This window comes from Salvelinus namaycush, chromosome 26 (genome assembly GCF_016432855.1).
Source record: "Salvelinus namaycush isolate Seneca chromosome 26, SaNama_1.0, whole genome shotgun sequence".
Lineage (NCBI taxonomy): Eukaryota > Metazoa > Chordata > Actinopteri > Salmoniformes > Salmonidae > Salvelinus > Salvelinus namaycush.
In genome coordinates this window covers 20,333,331-20,350,597 of record NC_052332.1, presented here as the reverse complement: position 1 = coordinate 20,350,597, position 17,267 = coordinate 20,333,331, and the positions used below count along the sequence as shown (strand labels likewise).

Here is a 17,267-nt window from a genome sequence, read left to right as displayed (position 1 = left end):
TCCATTAACAAATGAAGATGAGAAAGCGGGAAGATGGCTCTCGCTGCTCCTGCCTTCTCATCTCTATCTCTCCACTAGACCACCCCTTCTCCTTTCTACTAGTTATCTTCCTCTCTTATCCCTTCTCCCGCTCTCTGCTTTACTCATTCCTCCTCTCTCATCCCTTCTCCCGCTCTCTGCTTTACTCATTCCTCCTCTCTTATCCCTTCTCCCGCTCTCTGCTTTACTCACTCCTCCTCTCTCCTCCCTTCTCCCGCTCTCTGCTTTACTCATTCCTCCTCTCTCATCCCTTCTCCCTCTCTCTGCTTTACTCATTCCTCCTCTCTCATCCCTTCTCCCTCTCTCTGCTTTACTCATTCCTCCTCTCTTATCCCTTCTCCCGCTCTCTGCTTTACTCATTCCTCCTCTCTCATCCCTTCTCCCGCTCTCTGCTTTACTCATTCCTCCTCTCTCATCCCTTCTCCCGCGCTCTGCTTTACTCATTCCTCCTCTCTCATCCCTTCTCCCGCTCTCTGCTTTACTCATTCCTCCTCTCTCAACCCTTCTCCCTCTCTCTGCTTTACTCATTCCTCCTCTCTTATCCCTTCTCTCGCTCTCTGCTTTACTCATTCCTCCTCTCTCATCCCTTCTCCCTCTCTCTGCTTTACTCATTCCTCCTCTCTTATCTCTTCTCCCGCTCTCTGCTTTACTCATTCCTCCTCTCTCATCCCTTCTCCCTCTCTCTGCTTTACTCATTCCTCCTCTCTTATCTCTTCTCCCGCTCTCTGCTTTACTCATTCCTCCTCTCTCATCCCTTCTCCCTCTCTCTGCTTTACTCATTCCTCCTCTCTCAACCCTTCTCCCTCTCTCTGCTTTACTCATTCCTCCTCTCTCATCCCTTCACTCGCTCTCTGCTTTACTCATTCCTCCTCTCTCATCCCTTCTCCCTCTCTCTGCTTTACTCATTCCTCCTCTCTCATCCCTTCTCCCGCTCTCTGCTTTACTCATTCCTCCTCTCTCATCCCTTCTCCCTCTCTCTGCTTTACTCATTCCTCCTCTCTCAACCCTTCTCCCTCTCTCTGCTTTACTCATGCCTCCTCTCTCATCCCTTCTCCCTCTCTCTGCTTTACTCATTCCTCCTCTCTCAACCCTTCTCCCTCTCTCTGCTTTACTCATTCCTCCTCTCTCAACCCTTCTCCCTCTCTCTGCTTTACTCATTCCTCCTCTCTTATCCCTTCTCCCGCTCTCTGCTTTACTCATTCCTCCTCTCTCATCCCTTCTCCCGCTCTCTGCTTTACTACCAAAACCTTTCCAAAAACCAATCCTTCACTTCTTCCTCTCGTCCCCCCTCTTATCTCTCTCTTTCCCTGGCTTAGTCAATAAGCTAGTTCCCTGCTGCAAGCGTGCAGCCAGATATTGCAAATGTTTCTATAAATAGAGGAGATAGTGCTGACAGTGGCACTCTTTCAGGTGAGATATCTCTTGGTAATGCGCGCACACACACACACACACACACACACACACACACACACACACACACACACACACACACACACACACACACACACACACACACACACACACACACACACACACACACACACACACACACAGGATCTAAACAACAGCAAGAAAAATTGCACGTAGGGAGTCTTACTGTGTGCTTCATTACAGAGACTTTCCTGAGCCAGCACAATGCCACACAACACAAGACAGTAAAACACGGACCACACAACGCTACACATCACTAAACATAAAGCCCCTTTTCCCCCAAGTCACTGACCCCACAGCACAGCATGAGCACTTTTAATAAAATGCCTATTCAACTGTCACTCTCAAGGTCCACATGCAACAAACCCAGAGGGTGGTGGTAGCCTACTGGAGGGATGGGGGGATAGAAAGTGGAGCGCAAGGGAGGTCAGAAGAAGGGGGGAGAAGATGAGCGTATGACTGCGCAACAGCGATCAGCAGCGGCAGGCTCACCTTCCAGCTCGTGATGGATGACGTCGGAGAGGTTGGGCTCGTCGCCCCACCAGAAGATCCACAGCTCCTTGGCGTCAGGCTTGACTTTGCGGCGCCACACACACAGCAGGTTGGCCTGCACACAGCGTATGAAGCTGCGCAGTACCGGGTCATCCTGTGCCGGCGCTGAGATCACCGGTCCGTACTCGCCACCACCGCGGAAGCTGTAGCACCGCCATTTGATGCCCGTGAGCTCCGCCTGGAGAAGAAAAAGAGAAAGAGTGTGTTATTATTATTTCTGTATACTGTCATTATTTTGTGTTATCATAATTAGTATCAATAAAGTTAATTGAATTGAATTGCAATACATAGAGAGAGAGACAGAGAGCTTTGAATTATTGTATCTGAATACTGTAATTATTTTTGTATTATCGTAAAAACGAATTAGTATCAATAAAGTTGGTTGAATTGTAATTGAGTGGTGGATTACTGTAATGAAGGAGATGAGTGGCCTCAATATGACATAACCAGGATATAATACACAAGGATTGGTCCCGCTATAATTGAACATGTTCACCTCAATGACTATGCTCTCTAAACAGTATTGGAAACGTTTGATTATTAGAATTGAATGACATTGACATGATACATTTTTATAAGACCCTAATTTGATTATATGCTTGTAATCTGAGACAACTGAGGTCTTGTCTGATGCCCTGTTTGTAGCTCTTCACATCAAATGAAGTGGTATACAATGTGAAGTGAATAATGGGCTGCTACATAATGTTAAATATAACCCTAGAGCTCTATGGCCTTCCTGCTAACAAGGGTTCTGATTACTGCCTTGTAAAAAAAAAATGAAGAAATCCACAGCTACTACTGTTATTCTATTCACATTTTTCATATTTAAATTTCACCAGAGCTGTTGTAAAAATGTATATACTGTATAGTATGACACTGAATAAGCAGGTGTGAGAGAGAGACAAAATGGGAGATTGATTAAGAGAGAGCAACAGAGAAAGAAAGAAAGAAAGAGAAGAGCGAGAGAAGAAGGGGGGAGAAATTGTGTCAGGGTGAATCACCGCAGCATAGTCAGTATCTGACTTCTTCTCAATTTCATTTGATGGAATAAAACGCATTTATGTTGTCTATCAGAGGGCTGGGGGAGCGAGGCAGCAGACAGCCTTGTCAAATAGGACGTTTGTTCAATCTATCGATGAGCAGTAAAAAGGCACCCCCACTGCACCAGGGAGAGGGATCTTTAAACAGATGTGAAGACACACCAATGACACCGAGGATAGATTTTCTCAGAAAGGAAAAACAGTCTGGCTTGGGTGGAATATTGTTGTCATGTGTACAGTCTGTCTTTTCCCTTCTGTGGTTTGGGTTTTATTTAAATACAATAAACAATGGGGACATTGATCCACATTAGGGAAGTTATGGCTGAAAACCATCAAGTCCCCACAAGAGACATTGATTTTGCTTTTGAACGCAACTCAATAACAGAGTCGTCATATTATGCTCCAGTGTGGGTGTCTATGAAGAACAAGGCTGAAAATGAACATCTCACAAAGGCTGTGTTCAATACCCACAGAAGCAGATTTGGCAGGATAAGGGAGATCGCTCGGTGAGCCACACTGCCAGGGCTAGGCTCCTCTCCTGTGTTCAGCAAGCTGTGAGGGCCTAGCTTGGCACGCCGTCTTGGCTGGCACCACGCCACCCCTCGCCAACTTGGAGAAAAGAATACTATCTGTCCCATTGGAGTTTGATGGAAGAACTGGCCAAATGGACAGACACACGCAGCAAAATGGGGCACCTGGCTGGGAAAATGTATCTCAATGTGCTTATGTGGTCGGAGAGATAGTGAGGGGGGTACTGTGTGTACTGTGTGTACTGTGTGTTTGTGTGAGTGTTTGTTTGTGTGTGTGAGTGAGTGTGTACGTGCATGCGTACATGCAAGTGTGATTGTCTGTCTGTACAGAATAGCATACGAGTGTGTCACAGACAGCCCCTGTGAAAAAATGTAGCTCATAATTACAAACCCACTCGTCCATAATGACAGTGTGTGTAATCTGAGATATAAACATTGACACGTCGATAATCTGGCCTAAAAATAGTCCCGCCGGAGGTCAAGGATGTCCTTCTCCCAAAGCAGAGGTGAAGAAATCCGACATCCGCCCGAGGACGAGTCACTCTCTGTGAATGTCAAAACCTTAGAGAGAGTCTGACAGGGGTCACTTCTAAACCTGAAACAGGATCACTGGGAGGCCATGTAGTGTCTTACTATGGCTGAGACTGCACTAGACTCCCCCTACACATCACATATCAATAACCCCCATGATGACCCCATTGAACCGTGAAGGAAACTCCTGCTATAAGCTAATCTAATGGCACAGTACCTCACACACACACACACGCAAATACACACACACACACACACACACACACACACACACACACACACACACACACACACACACACACACACACACATGCACACAGTCCAGAGCTGTGATGAGGACTAAGGGCGCTCAATTTTAGGGGTTCCATTTTCTGGTTGACAGTCAGCGAGAATCATTTTGTCCAATGATAACAGGCGTGATGTGATAATGAGGTGTGTGTGTGCAGGCCCTGGGCAGGTTGCTGTGCAGCCTGGGAGCCAAGGAGCGGAAGTGAGAGGTCTAGTGACACTTTATCCCTCATACATCGAGGGAGCATAAATCACTCACAACATGGGCAAACAACCAGAGTTTCCTCCAAATCAAATTTTTTCCACAAGTAATAAAAACAGAACTGTTTCATGCACCTTGTTTACTGACCCTCTGCTCTCTCATCTCTTAATGAACACAGTCACGGAGAGAACCTTCCTCTAACCTCCATTACCTCTCTTTTCTCTTCTCTCGTCTCTCTCGCTTTTTTCTCTCTCTTTGTGACAGAACGGTCTATGGTATGCCTATGTGATTGACAACAGCAACAAGTGAGAAGTGCAATCTCTCCCTAGTCTGTGGAGAAGAAGAGAGAATCTAACTGTGAGCTTTCAGTGCATATCTGTGATAGTATACAGACAGCTGAATGACACAGTACAGTATCTGTGTTTCAGCTATCAACCAATAGAAGATCCTTCCCCAGAGGTCATACAGAAAACACTAAGCATCTGGTTGTAATCAAACACATATGGGAGTCAAAGCTTCTCCTCTGGTGAACCTTTGGCACACACATAGTTGGAATTGCAAGTAGTGTCCAGAGTCAGGCACATACAGTACAGGCACACGTATATAATGTAGTAATGTAGATGTTACATCTACTGGTTTGGGTTCACTGTATTATGCCTCAGCAAACCAGCACATCTCAGTATGTTGATAGTGAGTATGCTGTATACAGTAAACATAGTGTACACAACCTAATAGAAACCTATAGACTCTGAACAGGAGATGCATAATAACAGGTAAAGCCCCATAACACAGGTTAAAAGGTTTCCACACAGAAAGGAAAGCACACTTGACTCAAGCTTCACCTTTGAGGTCAGCGACCGACAGAAAGGTGAAGCCACAAGAGTGCTCGTGGAGCGAGAAAACATTCCGCTTATTGTCCTGCCTTAACCTTTTACTGCAGTGGGCTAAATCATGGTCACACAGAATGTTTCTTGGTAGTCTTAAACAAATCTACTTTGAAACAAAAGTATACACCTCACACACTTGGTTATGGGCTTAAAAAGAAGAAGACGCCTGTACCATGTCAGATATAGAGATGAAATGTATTCCATTTTGAGTTTGCATCCCAATATTACACTTTATATACATCACAGAAGACTGAAATATAACAAAACCGTTTGACATAGAAAAAACGGATTTCGGCAGTTTAAAAGAAAGTATGTTTATTAATTATGAAATTATGAAAAATATGAATAACATTCCACCCATGAGGTCACTAGGTCATTTGACTGCAGGAAAGTGCTAGCAACTTGGAGTGTTGAGGAAAACCTCTACGAGACGTAGGGAATGGATTGTTCGCATTTTACCTCCATGCCCGCACAGGCCATTTTACCTCCATGCCCGCACAGGCCATTTTACCTCCATGCCCGCACAGGCCATTTTACCTCCATGCCCGCACAGGCCATTTTACCTCCATGCCCGCACAGGCCATTTTACCTCCATGCCCGCACAGGCCATTTTACCTCCATGCTGAAAGACACGTGTGCTCGTGCACACAAGGCACTGCAACAGTCTGGAACAGAAAGGTGTGCATTGAACACAAGGTCACGCAAGACAACACACGCAGAGGCACGACTGTATAGTTGGGGAGAACACTTCCTTCCTTCCCCTTACATGACAAACAACACTGTTACGGCACTCTATTGTTTCTTTACACAAACCCACAGGTAGCCATTCATAAAAAGCAGCCTTTTGTAAGCAGCGACAACAAAATATAGCAGAGTTGTCTGGAGTTCTACAGGAACCCAGAGGACTTCACCATACACTCTGACTTATTATCAACACACAATGCTATCTTTTCCATCTGAATGTTAAGTTCAGTTTAGCAAACAGCTTGAGTTTCTGAAAAGTAACTTCCTCACTATTTAAGGCCATTTAGTATTTTAGAATGTGGGTGTCTTGAACAGGTGGGTCTCCTCACCAGTTGGGAGATGAGGACCTGGAATCAAAGCGTCACCATCTGAATGGTGAGAGAGTGTAACACAGATACCACTCTAGGATTCTTGTAGCAATGTAAGAGCGATAGAGTTGGACAGAGGAGAGCACTTTAGGCAATAGAGAGACAGCTTGTATATCAGCAGCTTTACCTATCAAAGCTTCTGTGAAACACTTTCTGTCAGGGTGGCATTTTCAGCCTGTCAAATATCTGAAGACACTTGCCATTTGCCAATATGTGGGGTTTGTTTAACTGACAAGCTGTTTGGTAGGTCTACAATACTGTAGTCATGACACTCACATATCATCCAAAAAGACTCAATCCATTTATCTCAAATTTAGAAAATAAACTGAAATTCAAGTCATAAATAGATTTCACATTAATTGGAAAATATTTTTATTTTTTTCATAAAATTATTGCTCAACTTTTGAAATAATTTGATTTGGAAACTGAAATTACCTTTACCCTGTAGTCTGTGTTGAAAAATGTAACTATTTTGAAAACCAGAAATAATCTATTTTCCGCATGGGCAGGGAGGGTGGCAGACACTGGAAGTACTGAGAGCCTATAAGGACCAGTCTGATTGACTACGAGAAATCAGAACAGGCTACATCCCCCCCTTCTTCAATTAGCCCATTGAAATCAAATTAACCCATATTACCGCCTGCTTTTTCCCCTCTTGCATTTTACAGTGCACAGGGAGCTCTGCAGATATGAGCATAGCTAAGGAGACAAGACAGGAACACAAAAGCACCAAACAGGTGCTTTTATTCTGCCCTCTGCCGGCACCTCTACAAGGCCCTACAAAGGAAGGGGCGTCATTTGATCGTGTTTCTGTTGTAGGATCTGGCCCTAGGAGGCAAGCAAGCCAAGCGACCTAATTAGAGCTACACCCGTCCCCGGGGGCAGAGTGACGGATGGACCTGCCAATCAGCTGTGGCTCACACTGCGGAGAGCTACAATCAACCTCTGACTTCTCACCTGATGCAAGGAGAGGGGGGTGGGACATGAGAAGGAGGAAGACCAATGAAGAAGGGGGAGAGAGGCCGCACATAGCCAGTGTTTGGTGTGGCAAACAAATGCTGACAAACAAAGACATGGGGCCATGCTGTTGGGTTCAATCTTAAACGGAGGACCTACCTAAAACAGTGGCCCTGCTTAACGTGAATTATTAATGAGCAAATACATTTACCAGAAGTGTGTCTCCAGCGCAACTTAATTAACTGTGACAGGCCAGAAGAAATACACCAGGAAGAAAAAGGGAAGTAAAAACAGTTGCTAGGCAACATACACCATCTGTAAGACTTCGGCAACTTATTCAATTTTCAAGATTCTGTCTCCAGGGTTACGGCGGAAAGATAACATTTCAAGCAGTTTAGGGGTCTGTTCCGTTGACTGTAAATTACAAAGGGATGTAATTCTCCATCTCTTGCCCTCCCCTCCTTCGCTCTCTCCGGTAACACCTCCATTGGCTACTATGCACCTGGAATTCACTGTCTCTGATTGGAATAATCATAATAATGACTATATCCAGCACAATATAAATGTCAGGAAAGCCCCTGACTTACCAGAAGCAACACATTAATATCCAACTATACTGAAAAAAATATACATTTTCAGTCAAACGCAACATACAACAATTTCAATGATTTTACTGAGTAACAGTTCATATAAGGAAATCACTCAACTGTAATAAATTCATTAGGCCCTAATCTATGTATTTCACATCACCGGGCAGGGGCACAGCCATGGGTGGGCTTCGGAGGGCACATGTCCACCCAATTGGGAGCCAAGCCAACCCACTGGGGAGCCAGGCCCAGCCAATCAGAATGAGTTTTTCATCACAAAAGGGCTTTATTACAGACAGAAATACTCCTCAGTTTCATCAGCTGTCCAGGTGGCTGTTCTCAGACAATCCCGCAGGTGAAGAAGCCGGATGTGGAGGTCCTGGGCTGGCGTGGTTACACGTGGTCTGCGGATGTGATGCCGGTTGGACATATTGGACATACATTCCTGCAGTTGCACGCTCACTCAAAACTCAAGACATCTGTGGCACTCAAGACATCTCTCACTCAAGACATCTGTGGCATTGTGTTGTGTGACAAAACTGCACATTTTAGAGTGGCCTTTAATTGTCCCCAGCACAGGGTGCACCTGTGTAATGATCATGCTGTTTAATCAGCTTCTTGATATGCCACACCTGTCAGGTGGATGGATTATCTTAGCAAATAAGAAATGTTCACTAACAGGGATGTAAACAACTTTGTGCACACATTTTGAGAGAAATACATTTTTTGTGTGTAGGGAAAAATTCAGGTACCTTTTATTTCAGTTCATGAAACATTGGACCAACACTTTATATGTTGCGTTTATATTTTTTCAGTATATAAGGTAACTCTGAAGGTTATGACTGTGCTTTTGTTATGAACAATTTGACATTATCCAGATGTGCTGACTTAATTGAGCACTGCAAGGAGGCAGCAGAAATGTGTTCAACATTTAAATTGGACAGATGTAAATGAAAGTCTGAAATATGATATAAATAATTGGATGTAGCCTATGTAATTAAAAGTAAATTAAAATTGAATGACTACAGAAAAAATAGCAAGTCCTATGTTCATGAACCTAACATGACTTGCTTCATTACACTAAGTAAACAACAGAAACAAACATCAATAGCCCCCCTCTCTGTCTGCAGCGCTGGCAGTACAGAACCCTGCACTGACACCTGAACAGGTTTAGACCTGCAGCTCACTTCTCTTCTGCCTGTAATCTGATGTTTGTTTACCAAGTGGGTGTGGCAGCATGGAATCAGAGCCCTTCAAGAGAAGAATCAGAGAAGTGACTGCACTGACTAAGTGCCTTGACTTCCTGTCTCTCGCAACATCTTAACACAGCCTAGCATGACCTTCAAGTACTCCAGTACAATTCACTCTGGGCTGCTTCCCTTACATATACATAGTTTATCTTGTTCATAAGGGAACATCTAACCCTTTAGGTTCTAGATAGCACATTTTTTTGTATCATCGCTGAGGCTCAATATGCACTGCATGACTAGGCATCGTTGACTATATTGACTCCAATGTGTCTCCACATTATATTGGAAATCCCATTCACTGTGTGTGCCAGGGCTGAGATTGAGTGGTGCAAATGTTCATTACCATGTGAAAAGGCCGGATGTCTGCTAATTTAAGATGAGAGCACACTTGTGGCAGCAGCGCGGCACAAATCAATGTGCTGCGATGGTTTTCAAATCAACAATCTGGACCTAGCATGTTGATTTCCTCGAGAGTGCACCGCTGATTCATTGGAGATCATTTCTCAATAGGACATGACCGCATCGTTATTAGACTTCACAACCGCACAACAACAAGTATTTCACCTAGCTACTCTTATCCCAGACACTCTTCTGTGACTTTAAACAGCCTTTAACTTGAGTATAACTGTTATTGAATCGCAGCCAAGTACCATATATTGGCTAAGCTGTCAGAAGCACAAAATAATATTAGCCAAGTTACAAGCCGAGAGAAATAGCTCCTTTAAATGGAAAAGCTCTCTCTATCAAGATTGCTGGGTCAATTATGGTAATTACAAAAGGCTTCTCAGTGTTGCAGTAACAAAGACCACAACGTCTGTAAAACGTCCTTACAGCATCTCTGGATGACACCTAATCCTCTCCCAGTCACAGCGTGTTGATATCCAAACAAGCAAGCCTTTAAAACACAGTATCAAGTTCACAAAAGAGAAATCGCATCATGGAAATCATGATAACAGATTTCCAAAAGCCAGCGTTATGGTGGGAAAACAGTGTGGTGAAACTCTATTGAGCCATGTGAAATAGTGTGAGGGAAAAAACGAAGTGTCACTCAAACAGTTCGTGTCCCTTTGATGGAGATAAAGTGGGCAGGCCTGGCTGAGGAGCATCACAATGTTAGACATCACCTCAGTAGCAGCCACAGCATCGGCCTCGCTACTGCTCATTCCTGCCAATTCCCCTTTCCCACTCTCCCTTCTGTCGCCCTGTATGCAGGAACACCAGAGGGCTAAGAATAGCACACAGCTGGCACTGCAGGGCTGACATATTTCAAAATCAATCCACTGTTCTCCAAAAGATCTCCCGCCTACCCCATTCATGCCGTCCCACTCCCTGTCCCACTGCCTGTCCCACTCTCTATCCCCATCCCTGTCCCACTCCACATCCCCATCCCTGTCCCACTCCACATCCCCATCCCTGTCCCACTCCCTGTCCCCATCCCATCTCTCTGTCCCACTCCCTGTCCCACACAGGACTAAGGTGGCTACCTCTTCCCTCTTTTTCAGTCGTACTTCACCTCTCTGGCAGGGCTGAGACAGGTCCCGCTCAGACAAGATCTATGGCTCACCACACAGGATTTATATCAAGGTATTGGTAGCAAAGAGAGGCCTCTTTCTCTGCCTTCCCCTCCCTCAATCATCATGCCCCACCCCTATGAAAAGTGAGAAGGCTCGCTAATAGATTGATTTGTAGTGGAGTAATCTATTGGGCCGGTGTGTGTGTGTGTGTGTGTGTGTGTGTGTGTGTGTGTGTGTGTGTGTGTGTGCGCGTGTGTGTGTGTGTGTGTGTGTGTGTGTGTGTGTGTGTGTGTGTGTGTGTGTGTGTGTGTGTGTGTGTGTGTGTGTGTGTGTGTGTGTGTGTGAGAGAGAGAGAGGAGTGGGGGTAAAGTGGGTCTGTGTTGAGCTAAGGATGTTATCCTGGAAGGATGATATGGGGGGACAAGCCCCCACTGAGTTGAACCCTGTTGTGATGACAGGGATCCCCATGCAGTGACAGAGAGAGATTAGCTAACTCTACACACAGCCTTTCCAAGTGAGGCCAGGGCAAACTCACTACACTATAGCAAGAAGACCAGCCAAGGAAGGCTGCAGTTGGTCTTGTTTTGGCTACTAGAGCCCTGATAGACGGAGAGCTATAGCTGGCCAGATGGAGAAAGACCACAGGGCATTGGACTGGAGATCTACACTCTTAGAGAAAAAGGTGCTATCTAGAACCTAAAAGGGTTCTTCGGCTGTCCCCAAAGGAGAACCCTTTGAAAAACCCTTTTTGGTTCCAGGTAGAAACCTTTTAGTTCCAGGTAGAACCCTTTTGGGTTCCATGTAGAACCCTTTTCACAGAAGGTTCTACATGAAACCCAAAAGGGTACTACCTGGAACCAAAAAGGGTTCTCCTATGGAGACAGCTGAATAACTCTTTTGTAACCCTTTTTTCTAAGGGTTAGCATCCCAGAATTCCTGTCTTGATGCTCTTTTAGTACTTAAAGAACAAAGTCCCGGTTCTGCACATAGTAGTAATCTTCTAACATTTGAATACTGGCCATTATTATAGCTCCTTATGAGCAGGGCCACTAAGTAACCTAAATACTGTGGGTCATCCTGTTCAATTGTATTAACCAGCTCATCTCTTATCTTATTCCCCTCTCTCTCCAACTTACACAGTTGGTTATCATTATACATGCATGGACCTCTATTGGAATACAGTTTGTCTAATAAGCACCTCTTAGCTGATCACATTATACCTCCACTTGACGACACTTAATTACCAGTGTTTCACTCCGAGCAGTCCTGTCTGGGGGACAGGAGGACGCCATTAATTAAAGCAAGAAAATCCAACCTATGTTTGTACAAGCGTACATGTCCCTGTGTGTGTGTGTGTGTAAATATGTTTATCAGCATATTCTGATACGTTAGTGTGTTTTTGCAAGTGTGTGTGTGTGTGTTTGCTTCCCCCTGTGTGTGTGTGTTAGCTTGTGTGTTTGTGCACATGCTGATGCTCCCTGCGTCATGGGCTGTGCGCTCCTTGTGTTTCATATTTTAGCAGTGACTCAAGCATGAGTCAGTATAAAGAACCTGCCCAAGCTGTAGAGGGACAGCCATGATCTCTCTCCCTCTTTCTCTCTCTCTCTCTCTCTTTCTCTTTCTCTCTCTCACTTTCTCTTTCTCTCAAATGGGCCGAGGCTAGCGCTCAGGAAATACACATCACACATAATACTTCCCTCAAACGAAAACAGATTCCCCTGCTCCGCTCGTTCACTCTCGAACTGCTTTTATCCAGCACTAGAAAGAAAGACAGATTCTTCTGCCTCAAACAAGACTGCTTACGTTCTTTCTTCATACCCCTCTTTCTTAGGCTACTGTTCATTATTTTTCTAGGATTTTTGTTGGTCCTACCAGTCATGATGATACTGAGATTAAAGTATTTTACATTTAACAGCCTTTCTCTCACAGTGCAGTTGAAATAGGCCGACAGTAATCTGTTTCTAATGAATATATGCTGCTTAATGCTAAACCTTTTAGGTGTTCTATTGACATGGTCAAAAATAATAATAATAATAACAAGTAGTAAATCATTCAGACAAGGTTACTGCACAGTGGAATGGTGTTCAACAGGCTGTCAGAAAATTACTTTCACTGGTAAAGCACCAACTTTACATAAACTATGCTGCACATACATGACCCTGAGACCGAGGTGTGAAGATATTTAAATATAATACACGTACAGGAACTGTCACCATGTAAACACAATGACAAATATGGTACACAATAGTCATTAATGAAGTATTAGTAGTAATACAATAGTAATAGCGCATGAAACATGACTCTAAATTCCCGGCTTTTCTGTTTGACCTAAGCACTCTGCAGTGAGCGATCTCCCCATCTCTCTCCCTCCTTGACAAGACACTGGTTTGTCATTAGTGTTCATCTGACTTTGACTTCCTGACAGCCACCACATTAACTAACTGCTGTGCCTCTAACCACATATAAATATTCAGAACAACAAGCAGACATTCCTCTTCTCTCTCACCTTTCTGTTCACACAGACAAAGAGAGCGTGGAGCCTTGCCAGCCCTCTGCACAGCATAGCATAATAATGCAGGAGGAGTCTTTTGGAGGGAAAACACTGTGCATAGAAAGTTGACAAAAAACATCATCACTGTTTACTCTGTTTCCACAGGCCCACTGAAAGAGTGAACAGGGGAGCTCTGGTGACTGCACTAAACGCACTTAGATTTGATCTGATTAAATGAATGTATACCAACAGAGAGCACTAAATCAATCAAGAGGGCTTCCCCGAATTTGCACGGCATTGGATAAATCTCCTGCAAAGGTTTTCCTCCTCTCTTCCCACACTCGCAAACCACACTGAGAGCGTGACTGTAACTAGTGTAGTGTCGGAGGCACAATGCTACTAGAGATGAACATGACTACCAGCATCATAACCTAAAATACCCCCAGGACCCCTATTGTTGTTGTGGCTCCTGACCCCATGCCCAAACTCAATCCACATGCCTTTCCACTTCAGTGTATGTAGTAGTAGTGCAATGCGGTTAACTCTGTGAGTGCAGAGTCAAACTCAGTGAAGTTGAGAAACGTTTGGGACATGGAGGGTTGGGATGGAATCGAGGCAATAACAGAAACTTGTGAATTCCGCTAATGAATGTAAAATGAAAGGTTTGTTTGATAATCTGAGCAAAGGTTGCATATAATCTTCCAATAAGGACTTTGAAAGTGGAAATTATGACCCTTCGGTGTCATAACCTGCTGCTCTTGAGTGCTCTGTTTGAGCAGTAGCCTAGGCCTATGGTAGCCTTAGCATTGCTACTATTACAAAATGATTTGCAGAAAATCAGGAAATGCCTCACATTTTTCCACCAACTCAAAAAATACTTGAGAGGCTACAGTGGAAATGCTTTTCCCAAGCGAGTTGTTGAGAAGTGCAGTTCAGAGAAAGTGTTCCAGATTTTAGTGTAAGTCTTAATAGGCATAGCTATTCTTCATTATTTTGTCTGTCTTGATTTTTAAGTATGTCTGCTAGTTCAATCTATCTACACAATGTCACATCACTAGGCTACCATGATGTTGGCTAAGAAAAAGCAATAGTGACATAATTTGGGTAATTTAAAATAAATTATAGGCCTAGAAATTAAAGTGTGACATGAACAATAAACTGGCAATATTAGGCAACTATTTTTTATGAGGCTGTATATATTTGAACAAGCTACAAAACAATGTAAGCCTAGTGTTAAAGCCCCTGAAGTATAATATAGTATCATAATACGTTTAGTAATAAAAATACAGTAGTTTTCCTGGACCAGTGGGTCGCGTTAATGATTGGTTAATAACGGCCCCGACAATTGGTTCACCTTTGTACTGCTAGTGCAGATCTAAAGCTTGCTTACTACGGTCTTATGTCTTGTCGCTCACGACTCGCTCATGTCTTTATGTGCACCCATTATTTGTTTTACTGTACCAGAGAGAAGAGGTTGGAGTGGCAGTCTTCAAGGCTTGCCCCGTTAGCCACCCAATTCGCTGCTGTAGTCATAATCGTCCGCCGATCGGGTCGTCAGTGCAGGGCATTTCGAAATCCTTGATCGGTATCAAAACCGAGCAGTGGTGGCAAATCGGTTTCCTCACAAGTCTGCCACGCCACCGCCAAAACACGGGAAATTGTCTAACAGATCAACAGCTAACCTCAAGTAGCTCAATTATTTTGTCAACAAAGAAAGAATTCAAAATGTATCAATAACCCGCGTTCACTGTATACCAAACTAATGGTTTGTTTTCGTACATCCAAGTGGGTTCGCAGATCAGAACATTGTTACAGTCCAGCTCAGGCGATCCAAACCTGATCATTGTCAAACGCAGAAAGCAGGTAGGCTAGGCTAAAATGTATCCGTGTCTTAATCCATGGAGAGAAATGTCAATCGGTTCCCATTCCAGTCGTTCTGATGATAGCCCTACTTTAATGATTAATTTAAAAAAATTATATATATATATAATAGTGTAATCCATGTGAAGTCGATCTATTATTTTCTTCCAGAGCGTAAAACCCCATCAAAATTAGTGCTTAGTCCGAGAACTTCTAGAAAAACGCTGTAGTTTATTACGCGTTTATTATCCCCTAATTGAACACGAAATCGACCGTTTAGGTGTTGGAGACCAGTCAGCTGCGAATTGCATGCAAGAAATCTAAATTCGATTCCGTCAGCCGCACAAGCTAATGCACCAGTTGTGATAGTTTTCTAGAATTGCATGAGCTATTAATAGCTTTCTTTCTTACCACCACCGTCCCCCTCACAATGTAGCCTGCCACACACAACAGGCAACTGTGACTGGAATGTTTAATCCTTGTTTCACTTTGCAAATAACATCAGACTGCAAAATAAAATATTGCTCTTTGGTCGGGTAACCCAAGGTGGACAGCAAGAGTCGTGGTCTCGCAAACAAAAAGTAAATTCAATATGTCAATGTTAAACGTTTTCTTATTTCTTCAAACGAAAAGTATACTCAATCCACCAGAAGGAAAACGGCAGCAGTAGCCCGAGGTTTAAAAAAAATCCATCCTTCCTTTCTGTTTTATATCATTACGAAATGTCCTCCCAGTTTCCTAGTAATTAGACCTCGAAATATTTATTTAGCTTGAAATAACAATAGCTGCAGTAATGTATCCAAGAAAACGTTGACAATCCAGTAATGGTGACAATCCCTGTCTGACGTTATGATTATCAAATAAATGCTGCACACTGGTCAGATGAGTCTAGTCTCCTTATCTCCCTCTAAAAAAACATGAAAAATAACGTGTTCCATCTTAAAGCAAGATTTATGATGTAAAAATCATACATTAAACCGTCGATGATATGCGGTGTTTCTCATCAAGTAATTCTGAAGCAGCGAGTCCCTTTCCAGGCATTGTTTATGTCACAATCAGTGTCTTTGCTGTAACATTCGTAAGTGAGTGTGTGTGTGTGTATGTATGAATATGTGTGGCTCTCACTGTGTGTATGTGAGCGTGTACTACTGAGTGCTTACGCGAACAGCAGCCCACCACGCATAGCAATGTAATGGCGGCCGGCAGGCTACGAGAGACTCGCTTTCCCATTTGGCCAAGTAGAGTCCTCACGTGATCAAAGCAAGGGATTACAGCACTGCTTAGATTAAAATCTTTGATACAGGCCTTGATGCGACGCTAGAGGCGCCAGTGGCTCTCACTGACAATCAGCTGTCATCTAACCACATCACACATTATCTCCCCTATTGTTACAGTGTATTGTTGCGTTGTTACATTGTTACGCTTAACAATAGAACGGTTGCAGTGAATGTATCAATGGAATCATTACCAGACCTACACATGTTATTGTTACATCACTGTTGCAATTCCTTCATTGGTAATAGACTGTGTTGCATTATAATTATTACATAATGTGGTCCCGTGTGGTCCCGTGTGGCTCAGTTGGTAGAGCATGGCGCTTGCAACGCCAGGGTTGTGGGTTCAATTCCCACGGGGGGACCAGGGTTCAATTCCCACGGGGGTAAGTCGCTCTGGATAAGAGCGTCTGCTAAATGACTTAAATGTAAATGTAACCATTCACAGCAGAGCCTTCTATTTACAGTGTTTCCAGGTGATGTCATAAACAAGGAGTGGAAGTCAGAATCACCCAATGACTACGTCCATGATAGTGTCACAATCAAAGGTTTTAATGTCACATGCACAAGTACAGTGAAATGCCTTTCTTGGAAGTTCTAAACCCAACAATGCGGTAATCAATAACAATGTAATACTAAAAATAACAAGGTAGAACAAAAACACAGGAGATATACAAATAAGAAATAACTGACCCTGTATATCAGTTCCAGTACCATATTTA

General features: G+C 43.7%; 1 protein-coding gene across 1 annotated transcript in view; it reads right to left on the bottom strand.

Moving 5' to 3' along the window:
* LOC120021248 (mediator of RNA polymerase II transcription subunit 13-like) overlaps positions 1–16,303 on the bottom strand; it is a 112,692-nt gene extending 96,389 nt beyond the window's left edge. The window contains exons 1-2 of the mRNA XM_038964917.1: positions 14,873–16,303; positions 1,963–2,200 (exon numbers count right to left, since the gene is read on the bottom strand). Of these exons, the coding sequence (XP_038820845.1) occupies positions 1,963–2,200; positions 14,873–14,944 (310 nt within the window). The 5' untranslated portion in view covers positions 14,945–16,303. The remainder of the gene's footprint in view (positions 1–1,962; positions 2,201–14,872) is intronic.
* Positions 16,304–17,267: the final 964 nt, after the last annotated feature.